Source organism: Megalobrama amblycephala, linkage group LG9 (assembly GCF_018812025.1).
Source record: "Megalobrama amblycephala isolate DHTTF-2021 linkage group LG9, ASM1881202v1, whole genome shotgun sequence".
In the NCBI taxonomy this organism is placed as follows: Eukaryota; Metazoa; Chordata; class Actinopteri; order Cypriniformes; family Xenocyprididae; genus Megalobrama; species Megalobrama amblycephala.
In genome coordinates this window covers 16,680,622-16,695,878 of record NC_063052.1, presented here as the reverse complement: position 1 = coordinate 16,695,878, position 15,257 = coordinate 16,680,622, and the positions used below count along the sequence as shown (strand labels likewise).

The 15,257-nt window shown below is 37.8% G+C and overlaps 1 protein-coding gene across 2 annotated transcripts; it reads right to left on the bottom strand.

Moving 5' to 3' along the window:
- Positions 1-299: 299 nt before the first annotated feature.
- kiaa0895 (KIAA0895 ortholog) lies at positions 300-14,665 on the bottom strand. Of its 2 annotated transcripts, XM_048201869.1 has the most exons (7): positions 14,426-14,665; positions 10,330-10,997; positions 5,517-5,660; positions 3,463-3,595; positions 1,230-1,535; positions 1,035-1,132; positions 300-906 (listed from the first exon to the last, which is right to left on the bottom strand). In XM_048201869.1, the coding sequence occupies exons 1-7, from the start codon at positions 14,451-14,453 to the stop codon at positions 712-714; spliced, it is 1,572 nt and encodes a 523-aa protein (XP_048057826.1). In that variant the 5' UTR covers positions 14,454-14,665; the 3' UTR covers positions 300-711. The 2 variants fall into 2 exon arrangements, with proteins under 2 accessions (XP_048057826.1, XP_048057827.1); XM_048201870.1 differs by lacking the exon at positions 10,330-10,997.
- Between the last annotated feature and the right edge of the window lie 592 nt (positions 14,666-15,257).

Sequence of the window (15,257 nt, the reverse complement as noted above, 5' to 3'; positions counted from 1 at the left end):
ACTATGTGTGATACCCCCCCCTTTAAATACATGCCATCACAAAGATGTAAACATTTATGTCACACAAGGAGTTTATAACTCATACAAAAAAAAAATAAAAAAAATAGGAAATAGAGAACTTGTATTATATATAAACATATTTGGCATTTTTTAAAATTATGTAATTTGGCCTCTCTTTTCAGTATCCACTCAAAGGACAACACACACATCCTGAGAACCTTCAGAAGGGTCTTAATGCTCCCTAAAAAAAGTTTAACATTTACCAGAGAAAAGCAAATAAAGCTTCACAGGCCCTTATATAGACTGATATCTTTATTTTCCAATCCTCCCCAGGGTGAAACGCATGAAAACATGTCAGGGTCACATGACGCCCTAAAATCAAAATTAGTAAAAAAAAATCATTTTGCATTTAGAGAAAAAGTTAAGTGTACTATTCATATTTTTTTCATTGAAACATTAGTAATTTTGCCAATTATATATATATATGCTGATTTTTTTTTTTTTTTTTTTTTTTATATTTTGTAATATTGTTAATGGTAATTCTAATATAATATAATTAATCTTTACATTACAGTAATCAGAAAGGGCCATAAAAACAACTTAAAAATACAAAAATATTTAATTTGGTCTTTCTTTCTTTAGTTTTTTAAGTGAAATAGGACCTTGACAGGTTTGTGAGATTCACCCATTAACACACCAGCTCTTTCCTATCTAACAACACAGCCTTCCATCAAAGGTCACATGTTCAGGAATAATCGAACACAGCTCTTCATCGGTTAACTGATTGACCTCCATGATTTTATGAAGCTGCTCTGTGTAGCGCACTTGGTCCTGCAGGAAATGAGGAATCCGCACATGATCCATCAGAGCCACACCCTTCAGACGCTCCACATCCTCATAAGACACCTGGACAACCACACACACACACACACAAAAGTCTGACGATTTTATGCGTTCTGAAATACAGTGTGTTTTGGGCGTAACACTTTGTTTATCTTATAAAGGTTAGTTTTGAATGTTGACTTCAAACTAACCTTTCCCAGAGCCATTAGCAGCTGGAAGTCAATCTTGTCTCTGTGTCTGAGGATCTTCAAGATGCCATCTAGATAAACCTGGTCTTTACTGAAACAACCTTAAGAACAAACATTTTATTATTTACATGTATAAACACAATGATAGTTCTGTGAGACGTCATTAAGTCCATATTTCTGACAATCAGGATGTGGTACCTGGAAGTGCCGTGTCCGTCTGTCCTCGTTTGGCTCTGACACAGTAGTCCCAACGTGTATTGGGGTCATGGACGAATCGGCCCAGGTTGTGAAACAGCTGTGAGAAGGACATGCGGCTTGCCTGGTAGACGGTGTAGTAGAGCAGGGCGGCGCGCCACAGGGTGGGGTCCTTGCGGAAGAGCACGCTGTGGATACTTGCCAGACCCTCTTCAGTGGGGTTGATCGGCCGCAGACCATGTTTCTTTCTGCTCCCGCAGCTGCCCCACGGCTGGTGACTGTTGTTGATGCCGCGGAAGTAGTGCGTACCTGAGCCAAAGGTTTACTTTACCAATTAAATACCAGAATAATCTGGAACTTTATCAAAATTAAAGATCAAAAGAAGATCAAAATTAATAGTTTTATAATAAGTATTAATTATTAATAGTTACCAAGATCCTAGATTAAGCTCATTGCGGTCTACCCTTGTGAAAAAGAAGTGTGCTTAAAGGGTTAGTTCACCCAAAAATGAAAATTCTGTCATTTATTTTACCTTTGTTAATCTTCAGAACACAAATTAAGATATTTTAGTTGAAATCCGATTGCTCTGTGAGGCCTCCATAGGGAGCAATGGACACTTCCTCTCTCAAGATCCATAAAGGTACTAAAAACACATTTAAATCGGTTCATGTGAGTACAGTGGTTCAATATTAATATTATAAAGCGACAAAAATATTTATGGAGCACCAAAAAAACAAAATAACGACTTATTTAGTGATGGCCGATTTCAAAACACTGCTTCATGAAGCATCGGAGCAAAGATGAATCAGTGTATCGAATCATGATTCAGATCGCGTGTCAAACTGCCAACGGCTGAAATCACGTGACTTTGGCGCTCTGAACAGCAGATTCGATACACTGATTCATTTGTGCTCCGATGCTTCCTGAAGCATTGTTTTGAAATCGGCCATCACTAAATAAGTCGTTATTTAATTTTTTCTGGCGCTCCAAAAATATTCTCATCGCTTTATAATATTAATATTGAACCACTGTACTCACATGAACCGATTTAAATATGTTTTTAGTACCTTTATGGATCTTGAGAGAGGAAATGTCATTGCTCCCTATGCAGGCCTCACTGAGCCATCGGATTTCAACTAAAATATCTTAATTTGTGTTCTGAAGATTAACGAAGGTTTTATGGGTGTGGAACAGCATGAGGGTAAGTAATAAATGACAGAATTTTCATTTTTGGGTGAACTAACCCTTTAATTGCACTTGTAGTGTACTTCAACTTGTAAAAGTATATTTTTAACAAAGTGTACTTGCAGAAAATAATTAAAAGTCCACTTAAGGGTACTTAAAGAGAATACATTTTCATGACTGTTTCTTAACACGCTTATGTACACTTCGTAATAATTTCAAATTAAAAATATTACTTTAAAGTACTACTTTTACTAATACTACTTAAATTTTTAAATCATTGTGTTTTAAAAATCATTTGTCTTTAAAGAAGTACACTTATTTGGATGTGTCGACTAACATACTAAAGCACATGTAAAGTACTTTACCATTTTAGAGTGCTATTCAAAATTACATTTTGATTATTATTGCATTTGATGTATATTATTACATTCGGCAGTACACTTTAACCATAGTCAATAGAAGTAATGAGATTACAAATGAAAATGTATTTAAGTCCTATTTCAGTGGGTCAAAAAACTCTTCTAAAAACTTTTAGAAAGTTCTAAAAAGTTCAGCTTATTGCATGTACTATAATAATAGCTATAATACATTTTCATTTAATTGCTATTAACATGTAATTAAGAGTCTGAGAACAAAACATTCAGTTCACACTTATATATTGTATATATATTGTATATATTACTTCTGTTGTCTTTGATATATGGTTAAAGTGTACTGCCGAATTTACCGGCAAGCATTTATAGTAAACTGAATTTTGTGCAGAGAAAGTGAAGGAGACAGAGAACACACAGCGTGGGAGAGTAATTACTGTGGTCCTGACACTGAGCTCTGATACGCTCTGGGTGTAATAGTCCCTGACAGCAGGAACACAAGCTGTTGTCAACACGGATGGCTGATTTTCACGGGGTGACCGAGACACGATCCAAAGTACAGAACACAAGAGAGTGGAGCTGGTGGACCATGAAAGTCTTGAATGGGTCTCACTATTCTATTCAGTTATGTAATATGAGCCTCAACTGACTATCAGATGCTCATACAGAAAAACACACACCGATTTCATGCCTCAGCATCCCCTCCAGCCACTGCTCTCTAGCAGTAGAGATGTTAATGGTCAGTGTAGGTCTGCTGTTCACCACAGTCATAGACGCTCTGGACAGGAGGTCATCAGTAAGATGAACCACGATCTACAGAGAGAAATTTCTAGATTTAAACTTCATAATGCTCTCAAGATGAAAAAAAAACTACACCACCATTCAAAATATTAAGGTCAGTAAGATTTGTTTTGAAAGAAATTCATCATTTTATTTAGCAAGGATGCAATAAATTGATCCAAAAGTGACAGTAATGACATTTATAATGTTACAAAAGATTCTTTCAAATAAATGCTGTTCTTTTTTATTCATCAAAGAATCTTATAAAATCCAAAAAAATATAATAGTAACTGTTTTCAACTGTTTTGAGCAGCAAATCAGCATATTAGAATGATTTCTGAAGGATTGTGTGAAATCATGTAAAATAGAAAAGTTATTTTAAATTGTAATATTTGACAATATTACTGTTTTTACTGTATTTTGATCAAATGGTGAGCATAAGAACTTATTTCACAAACATAAAAATCTTATTGACCCCAAGCTTTTGAACGTCAGTGTACATTGTTTTGTATCTTTCTCTAATTTTTGGTTTAAATTAAAGGGTTAGTTCAACCAAAAATAAAATTTCTGTCATTATTTACTCACCCTCATGTTGGTAAGAGCTTCGTTAATGTTCAGAACACAAATTAAGATATTTTGTTTTTTTTTATCCCCCATAGAAAGCAATGTGATTACCATCATTCAAGGTCCAGAAAGGTATTAAAGACATTGGTAAAATAGTATTTTAAAGGTGCCCTAGAATCAAAAATTGAATTTACCTTAGCATAGTTGAATAACAAGAGTTCAGTACATGGAAAAGACATACAGTGAGTCTCAAACACCATTGCTTCCTCCTTCTTAGGTAAATCTCATTTGTTTAAAAACCTCTGAAAAACAGGCGAATCTCAACATAACACAGACTGTTTCGTAACAGTCGGGGTCATTAATATGTACGCCCCCAATATTTGCATATGCCAGCCCATGTTCAAGGCATTACACAAGCCAGTATTAATGTCTGGATGTGCACAGCTGAATCATCAGACTAGGTAAGCAAGCAAGAACAATAGCGAAAAATGGCAGATGGACCAATAATAACTGACATGATGCATGATAACATAATATTTTTAGTGATATTTGTAAATTGTCTTTCTAAATGTTTCGTTAGCATGTTGCTAATGTACTGTTAAATGTGGTTAAAGTTACCATCGTTTCTTACTGTATTCACGGAGACAAGAGAGCCGTCATTATTTTCATTATTAAACACTTGCAGTCTGTATAATTCATAAACACAACTTCATTCTTTATAAATCTCTCAACAGTGTGTAATGTTAGCTTTAGCCATGGAGCACCATCAAACTCATTCAGAATCAAATGTAAACATCCAAATAAATACTGTACTCACATGATCCGAAGCATGAATGCAGCATGCATGACGAACATGTTGTAAAGATCCATTTGAGGGTTATATTAGCTGTGTGAACTTTGATTATGCACTGTATTATAGTCGAGAGCTCGGGGGCGGGGGAGCGCGAGATTTAAAGGGGCCGCAGCCTGAATCGGTGCATAGTTAATGATGCCCCAAAATAGGCAGTTAAAAAAATGAATTAAAAAAAATCTATGGGGTATTTTGAGCTGAAACTTCACAGACACATTCAGGGGACACCTTAGACTTATATTACATCTTGTGAAAGAACGTTCTAGGGCACCTTTAGCAATGATTTTACTACTTTTCTGGACCTTGAATGTGGTAATTTTGTTGCTTTCTATTGAGGATAAAAAAACCTCTGGGATTTCATCAAAAATATCTTAATTTGTGTTCCGAAGATGTACAAAGGTCTTACAGGTGTGGAACGACATGAGGGTGAGTAATAAATGACAGAAATTACATTTTTGGATGAACCAACCCTTTAAAAGGGCAGTTAAAATCTTTGAATATCCATCTAAACATTTCTTTCTAATTATCACACTCTCTCACCTCTCCTATGCATCCTTCCTTCTCCATGTATTTTTTGACGTGGTACCAGATGCGGGTCTTGGTGAGGAGGTTTCCTCCTGTAGCCTGCTCAAACTTCTCATAGGAGCCGTACTTCTGTAGGGCCAACTCCATGATCCTCACAGCCTGAGACATCAGCAAGCACTCAGTGATAGGCAATAGGAGGCAACTTATAGAACATTTTAGAACAAAAATAAATTCAGCAAAGCAAGGGCTCATTGATGGTTTAGATGGTTCCCTGTCTATGCCAGAGGTCATTCTGTTGAAAAACAGGTACCCCCTTGTCAATTTGAGAAGTGATTCTAATGTAAATTTACCTTACAAAACTTTAAATAATTATTTTGGAAAAGTGTTAATATATTTAATTTATAGCTATAATGCTAATTAATGTGTATTTATACGTTAGGATAAAATGCTGCCTTCAGAAAGGTAGCAGGTGCCCACTAGGGAACCCTAGCAAACTTACAAGGGTCCGCAAGATAGTAGTATTTAAATGAATCAATTTTAAATACAACTTTAATCTAAATTAAAATACTAAAAATATAAAAACATAAAATCAAGATGTAAACTCTAAAATAATATTCCTTTTATTTGCCCTCAATAACTATTATTTTCACAGAAAAACATACAGTTCTGGGATACAGAACATAACCTCTGGAATCACAGAAAGAATCCTTGTTAATTTATTATTATTCATTTAATTAACCATTTTATATTAATACAGCATATGTAAAGGGGGCCTTAGAATATTGTGTTTGATAATGGGGGGGCCTTTGAGTCAAAAATGTTGAGAACCAATGAATTAGACACAGGGTTGCCAGGTTTTCACAACAAAACCTGCCCAATTGCTTCTCAAAACTAGCCCAATGGCATTTCAGGTTTTTTTTGGCGGGGCTCCCCTGGTAAAATCCACATTCCAGGGACTAAATAGCACATTATTTTGGGTCGATTCAACCCATGGACATGAAAAACAACCCGCAGCAACAGTGTAAAAGTAGCCCAATTCTGCGGGAAAAACCGCGGACTTGGCAACACTGATTAGACATTACCAGTCATGTGTTAAAAGGTTATGATATTTTTACTAAAATCCATTTTTCAACAAGCATAGTAACAAGGTATTTAAGATCACCTTTTGTAGCCAAAGTAAATAAGGTTGCCTTTTAGAATTTCCTTTTTAGCTTTAGAATTATAGTTGGACTGATATTTGGTACTCTTTGTGTTTGTTGTTGTCTTTGCTGTTTGTGCTTCGGGATGAAACACTGGCTGCACAAGTGAAATAAGACATGCTTGCAGAAGCATGACTCAATATAATGCTGAATTGTTATGTCATAAATGTATAGACCTCAGTAAATAACTAGGCCACAGTTGGGGCTCTGGGGCTGTGTGTGTGGATTTATGAGAACTGATTTGTGATCCATCAGGACATGCCTGAGGGTGATCCACAGTGAACTCAGCACTCTGAGATAATCAATATAATGGTCTGAAATGACTCCATTCATTCTCTGTTCCAGCACACAAAAGTCTAATACAGCCACTATACTTTCTTTTAAACATTATCTATAATCTGTTGGTAAAATATAACTTGCTATGTTGTTGTTATTGGATTTGGCAGCCAGTTGAGCCAGGAAAACTATCGTGGGATCTCTGACACCCTTTACAAAGTGCTCTGCAACCCCTTTCCAAACTCCCCTCCCTGTGTTGGCTATATTAATAGCTAGCGGGAAAATGAATTAAATTTCATTAATTAACTCTTTATCCTTCAAAGTGGTTTATTAGTCTGATTGTGTTGTTGGCAAAACATAGCACATTGCTTTAAGCTGCTGGATCTCGGTCTCATATGCAGCTATAAAGTTAATGCACCTGTTTCTAACTTAATCCAGGTTTATAGTACAGAACTAAAGAATCAGAAAGTTTCTTTTCAGGAGTAATTCAATTTAATTTCATTTAGAAGATGGTGACCTTGCGGGACGTGAATGAATAGCACAAAGCCTTGCAGTAGAGATCAGCATAAAAGGATGACGGGAAATAAACGCAAGTGCTAAATGTGGCAGAACGTGGGAGAGAATGAAATAAAGACCTTGATGGCAGATTTGCTGTGACTGTTGGCACACTACAGCACTTTAACCAAGTTCAGGCCAGGTCAGCTCAGTGATCTCAGACAAACATGGCAGAGTACTTATGTACATCTGCTAACTCTCTTCCAAATACTTCTTAAAGCAAAGCGAGCAATAAAAGACAATAAAGCCACTTGACATAATAGCATTTGTTAATTACTTAAAGGTTGCATCTCAACCTGAATACTAGCCATCTTAAATAGGGTAGCATTAGTGCATACCACAACACAAGAAAAGTATGCTAAAGGCCCTGCTAACTTCAAGTAAAATTGCAAAACAAAATAGTTTGATGTTATTTCAAACTAAATAAGGCCAAAATAAAGTTTATTTAGAGTTTGTTTCAGCAGTTGCCAAAGCAACATTTTCCAGAAAATTTAGCTCTGGCTGGTAAACGCCTTTGAACTACCACTGGTCAGTGGCCATTACGTAATAGGTAGGTGTGCTCTGAGGTACTCTCGTTGTCTTTAAAGTTGTAATTCTCATTGAAAGCGACACTGATACTGTTTTTTTCATGTTTAATACTGTATAAAGTGCAAAATAAACTTGATTTGACCATTCGAGTGCCAAATTGCAGAGTTCATGCAAACATATCCAAATTGCTACGATCAGATGCTTTCTGAACTGCTGTTTTCTTCCACTGTCATTGTCATTGACTCTGAATTGTTGTGTGTTTATTTTGTTATTGAGAGGAAAGTGCACAGCACATGTTTACATATTCATGTAAACGTCGCTCCCAGCAGCATGGGTGGTGTTGGGATGTTCGGTATCAGTATACTGCTGCAAAGGTACTTCAAATTTCTTTTTACCTCTAAGCGAACAACAAAAAACAACGCCCTGAGTATATTAGGGACTTAAAGTTGTCCAGATTAGAGACTGTCCTCCAAAAAAAAACAAAAAAACAAACAACTTATTACGACCTATATTTATGTTTTAAAGTCATGCGCCCTCTAGCTGGCATAAAAATAATGACAGTGTCGTGTTACGTCTGTCGTCATGAAATGACGTATGACTGTCGTTACCAATCAAAATGCAATGTGTGGACTTTTTACACCATTTGTCCTATTTCCATTTAGTAAAACTCTTTTTTTTTTATTAACAACTACACCCACCTCAACCCTAAAATTAACCTTAGTGATTTATAGTGCATTTACATTTTATGAGCACAAGCATTCCCTGGGATCGAACCCACGATCGCATGATTACATGATTGCATATTGTTATATATAGCAAAGCTCTGCCAATTGAGCTACACGAAACCCGAAATATGACGCAGATAAAAGGGAACAATGCATTAAAATGAAAGTGTCTTGTTGTCGATAGGAGCGCAACTTTAGCAAACGCTCCTATGGGTCATATTTCAGGGAAGTAAAAAATGACCTATATAGGCGTACTGGTTGGAGAACATGTTGCCAGATTACTATTTGGCTAGTTTTTGAAGTGTGCAACAGTGCATAATTTTCAATCTACTATTACCAAAGTCCCTTTAAGGGGGAAATACTAGTCATTTCACTCGGCGGCCATCTTTGAAACGCCTCTCGGGCATCCTGGGCATCATGCAATCACTTTGAATGGGGAAACATCAAATTCTCCAAAATCTAACAACAACCGGCTCATAAATTTAGTTTCTAAATGCACAAATCATGACAAAAAAAAAACTATTTTTCAGGCTGGATCAAGCTAATGCGCATGCGCAGACCTAAATTCTCTTTGGAGGCGCGCGTCTGACTGTTTCTATAGAAACCGGTGATTCTAACGGCCGCTGAAGTGACGCGATGACTTTACCAGTCGGCGATTGGCTCTTATTTAGAAGGCGGGACTTGTTCTGCCATATTGCGCGTTACACTTTCTCCCATTCAAAACAATACGAGTGACACGTCTTGTGTTATTCTATAGTCTTTGCTATTACCCATCCCTTGAACAATGGAAGATTATGTGGTTGGGATGGTTCTCCATTGACTTTATCCGTTGTAAAAAGTGGCAAAGAATACGAATCTTAGTCAAGTAATTATGAATTTTAGGGTAATGAAATTAGCTAGATGTTAACGCTTCCATGCAAATGCAAACATGTGCGAAAGTTGAAAATGCAATAAGTACTGTCCTAATAATGGCATGCTAGTGAAGTTTATACCTTTAGTGCATACTAGTATAAGGCCCAAAACATAATCTATGCAAGTTCATGAATGTAATCACTTCTAGTTAGCATGATCTAGTTAGCACGATTTTCACATGAAATATTTCAAAATGCAATCATAATGCAACACAAGTATGATTTACATTCTTGTTGGTCAACACAGAAGGAAAACATTTGAAGGAAATGCTATTGACCCCTAGAGTACTGGGGTTTGTTATCGCCACACAAATGCAGGAACACGTGTGAAGTATGTACAATGGGACTGTGCAATTGCAAGGCATTGGACAAGAATTTGTTTGCACACTTGTGGTGCAGTCACATAAGTGAAAATTAACCAAAATTTGTGGCCAAAAAAAAATCCATTCTGTTGGTCAGAGTGGCAAATTCGTGTGACTTACTTCAACCAGAATCTGCATGGGGAAATCATTCGTCCTCACATTGTGCATAATGCTAGATTATGATGGATACCACAAGTTACAGTAAACAAAAATGTCTTTATTGATATGAAATAAGCTCTTAATATGATATTTATGAGAGTTTGTGCACTTACCTGTGTGAGGAACCGGTCTGAAGCATTGCTGTGCTTTGCTAGTACTTGTGGAGGCAGAGGATTGCTGTATTCAAACTGAGGGTTGTATTTAAAGTCTGATTTGAAAAACCTGGCCTTCTCTTTCTCCACGTTGGATGGCTTTATGGCAGAGAGGATGCACAGCTTCTTGATTGAGTTCTCTCCATCACGTGCAGTAGGGAGCACTTTGGAAAGTTGCGGAAGTTTTGTGCCAGCCGGGCAGCCGTTTTTGGGCCTGGAGATGGGGCAGGGGGACAGACGGATGGCACTGCCCAGCACAGTGATGCTGTTTGTTTGCTTGGAACTGTTGGTGGAGAAACAGGAGAACACAGACTGAGCGTGCCTGGTGTCTCTGCAACCAAAAGCCAGCCCACTCATTGTGAGAGGCGCAAGGGTCGGTAGGGGTCTGTCACGATGCGTTGCCGTGGAGACTCTTTTGGGGCACTTGTAGGAGGAGCTTTTAGGGCTCTCCTGAGCATCTGACTCTTTCTGCAGCAGTGTGTTGTAGCTGCTGGTGGCCGTGTTAAACAAGTCCTTTAGAACACCAGAGGGTATGCGCTCCAGACGCAGCTGACTGGGGCTCACAGGCTTCTCCATGGGGCTCAGGACACAACTCTTAGATGTTTCCAGCCCTGGCCAATGGAGCAGTTCTGGAAGGAAATATCACAAGATGGAATTCTACAGTAGTCTATTCAATTCTCTAGTGGCTCTTTGACAATGAGGCATAACAGGACTATGGCTTGAAGAAAAAAAACTATGTGGGTCATGCTTCTTTGATATTTTTATTTTCTAGAAACCATTAAAAAAACAATATACATATACAATATATGCTCAAGGATGTGCTATAATATATTTCAGTGTTGTAGTTGAGACCAGCTCATTCGAGTCCAGGCAGAGATTAAGTTCGAGTCCATTCGAGTCTAAGTCAGAGCCAAGAGAGCGAGACCAGAAGAGGTCACATCCGAGTCATCACAGAGACCAGAAGAGGGTTGTGTCCAAATGAAGACTGAGACTAAAAGAGGGCTGCATCTGAGTCGAGTCTAAGACCAGAAGAGGGTCATGTCCGAGTCATGGATGAGACCGCAAGAGGGTCATGTCTAAATCAAGATCGAGACACAAATTGTATTTTCCATGTCAAGACCAAGACGAGGGCTACATTCAAGTCAAGTCCATAACCAAAAGAGGGTCATGTCAGAGTAAAGTTCGAGACCAGAAGAGGATCCCATCCGAGTCAAGTCCGAGAACAGAAGAGTGTCACATACGAGTCAAGACCAAATGCTCCAGTGTCCATGACAAGACCAAGAGCATGAAAATTTGGGGCCTCATTTATCAAACGTTTGACACACAGATTTGAACTTAGAGTGTGGGTATGCTAAAATCCACACAAACGTTCAAATTTATAAAAACGGTCTTTGACGTGGAAAAGTACTTAGCGCCATGTCAGGGTCTAAGCAGACGTACACACCTTTCCTTGTGGTAGAGAGTCAAAGCCTCAATTATAAAGCGTACCTACGCACAGATTTGATCTTAGAGCGTGCATACGCTTAAATCCACGCCAACGCTCATATTTATAAAAACGGTCTTTGATGTGGAAAAGTGCGTAGAGCTACGTCAGGGTCTGAGCAGACGTACACACTTTTCCTTGTCAGATTACTGCAGGTTTTTGGAAATCTAAGCTATTCTTGCAGCTGGTCATTCTAAATTAAAGGATTTGGACGATGACTGGTGATCTTTTATATGTAAATGACATTAATTAGGTGTCGTTTACAACGCGGAGAACTGATTTATAGATTTCACATCTGAAAGAGAGGCGTACGCTTGTTTTCTGTGTGTACGTTCATTCTTTGAATCACATGTACGCACATCTGAGAAATTATCGTAAGATCAAATTTAGGACGGTTTCTGCATAACATTTTTATAAATGAGGCCCTTGAAGTAATGCAGGTATTGGGAAATTCTTGCAATTTTTCCCACTCGTGATTCTCAAGTGAAGGATTTAGAGATTGACTGGTGCTTTTTATATGTTAAAGACATTAATTAATAGGCGGGTTTACAAGGTGGAGATCTGAAACCATTCAGCTGCGCACGATTTCAAGATCATTCGCGATTATAAATTTCATATCTGGAAGAGAGGCGTACGCATGTTTTTTGTGCGTACTCTGAATCACACGTACACACATTCGAGAAATGATCGTAAGATCAAATGTAGGATGGTTTCTATGCAACATTTTATAAATGAGGCCCCTGGTCTTGAGCACTATATGGCTTTAATTTGCGAATTAAGAATTAGGAAGGTGGTTGTCTGTGTTTTATGTATGACGAGGCCAATGCGAGACATTTCCGGCCACAGACTACAAGAGAAAGACTGTTTTAAGTTTGGTGCTGCAGTGACACGATTTTTCTTCAAACTCTGTTGTCTTCAAGAATGACTCTAAACAGTTGATAACCGGGTGAATGGTATGTCTCCAGGCTACGTGATCGGAGGCTAACGCAGACCATTGGTGGTGGTCAATTTGACACGTACCAAGGGTTTTCTTCAAAGAGTCTTTAAACCCCTTCATTAGTGCTCATTTGTCACGATGACTAGTAGCAAGTTCACCATAGAGCACGAGATTTGGACGATGATTTCACATATGAAAGAGAGGCGTACGCTCATTTTCTGTGTGTACATTCATTCTATGAATCACATGTACGCAAATCTGAGAAATGATCGTACGATTACGGTATTCACAACAAAATCAAACCAGTGACTGTTAAGGATGATTCGGAGAACGCACTTGTTCTTTTTACTCTTCAGGTGCTTGTTTTTCCGGTATGTTTTATGCGCTGTTGGCCTTTCCCAGCTTATTGTCAATTTCTTTATCGACCATGGCATCCATGGAAATGACGCTTCCCAAGTAGTTGAAGCGATGAACTGTTTTCAGTTCTGTCCCACCAATGGTGATGTGAGGAGGATGGTAGACTTCCTGTGGTGCGGGCTGACAGAGAACTCCAGTCTTTTTCGAGTACTAATACAACAATACTTATTTTGTGAATGTGCCTAGCAATGGTTTAGCTGTTACTATATTCACAGTATCATAGCCACTTGTACTGTGAAATATATTATGAGGGAAGAGCTGAGAGCACCAGGTGGAATTTCAAGTAAAGGAAATACAACTACTCTTAAATTTGAGACCAGTCCCGCCATTGTCAGTTCAGTGTTGCGTCCCCATTTCCCTGGAAACAAAATCTCCTTTGCCCACTTACCCTTGACTTCAACAGAAGACGAGAAACAGATCTGAACAGCATAGTGAAATCAAGCTTGTTGTAAGCAGCTCGTTCACTGTCTAGTCAGTGAGTTGATTTCATGGACCAGGTTAATCCTATTAATACTCAAAACAAATACTATTTCCCATTCAGCATATGTACTTCTGGACAATCATACCCTCCCTACATTCAATGATCCTGCAGGCTTTCATTTGTCGCTTTGGATAAAAGTATCTGCTAAATCATTGAATGTAATTGCTTAAATCTCAGGAGGACAGACTAAGGATACATTCAGTTATGTCAGGCAACTCAATGGCACATGCCTCTGCAAAATGATCCCACGCCTCATCATAGAGAACAGCTCTGACAGGTGCACTGAAGTAGAAGGACCACCGCCTCAGCATCTGAGAGCCAAACTAGTCAAGAAGCACATAAAACTGTCTGTGTAACGTTATGTTAATATCTTTGGGGCTTCATTGGTTGATGTAGCATGCAAAAATGAAATTGAAAATCACATTTGAACACACTAAACTAATGTTTGAATCTCAGTACATTAGACACAAACCTTTAACCCTTTTTCTCAGAACTAATTTTTCTTTTTGGAGCATTTTTTTTGCAATTATTAAGTTACTGGTGTCTCATTCATTTTAGTAAATAGCCTATAGTCTATGAAATCAGTTCCTTTCAAGTTCACACAGGTCTCCACGCAATTAATTCTAAGGAATCACATTTTAATTAAATATGCACTTCAGTTCCCTAAAGCAGTGGGTCATTATGCAATCCACTGAATAACATTGTGTTATCACACATTAGCATATACTGACGGACTCACCTGTAACTTCAATCGATTCAAGCATCATCTCGCTCGCGCTGTGAAGCCTCAACTTTTCACCGTAAAGCAAATGTTTTTATTTAAAATAATAAAGCGCCCAAACGACACGACGAATATCCAGTGATACTGTGATAATATCTTGCATACGTCCAGCACAGAGTAATGCTGTAGGTCGCAAATCTCCGCTTGTAAGGTCTGAGCGCGCGCAATCTCCGACAGAACAGCTGCTTCGGTGTACACTGAGCGAGCGCATAAGAGCGTTGCCATGGTGCGCTGTCAACGTCAGCCCCCAAAACGTCAGTTCCGTTTCGAAGAGGCTTCTGTCGTGATGTAGCCTATAATCTGTGAATTCATATTTTATTGAATTAATACTTTTAAATAAAAGATTAAATAGTATATTTAATAAAACAAGTCACAGTACTGACAACGCTGTAAATACATTAAGTTGAATAATTTTAATTTCAAATAATTAGGCTATACTTAATACAGAAGACAAAATGCCTTCCCTGATAGTTTAGTTTTTTCATACAGTATCTCTTAAATGTCATACATTTTCAAAAACATTTTTTATTACTATTATGACATTGTTTTATGTTTTAATTAATGATTTCTATTTAACACTTTGGTTAAGTTCTGTTCTCATGTTTTTTAAGGCTACAACACTCCTGTGTACTGTATATTGAAACAATATTTAATATAATTTGTGATATTCATAGACCACTGAACAGAATTAGACACTTGGACCAAGTCCTCAATTATTGTGCATGCACGCATCCATACTCCCCAGAAGCTTTAAATTATTAAAATATAAATTATGCTTTGAAAAAAAGTA

Excerpts from the sequence above, each read along its gene's own strand:
- kiaa0895 (XM_048201869.1), bottom strand. The coding sequence starts at position 14,453 with ATGATGCTTGAATCGATTGAAGTTACAG. Across the intron at positions 3,596-5,516 it reads AGGAAGGATGCATAGGAGAG|ATCGTGGTTCATCTTACTGA; the intron begins GTGAGAGAGTGT and ends TTCTCTCTGTAG. Across the intron at positions 1,133-1,229 it reads GACGGACACGGCACTTCCAG|GTTGTTTCAGTAAAGACCAG; the intron begins GTACCACATCCT and ends TTTGTTCTTAAG.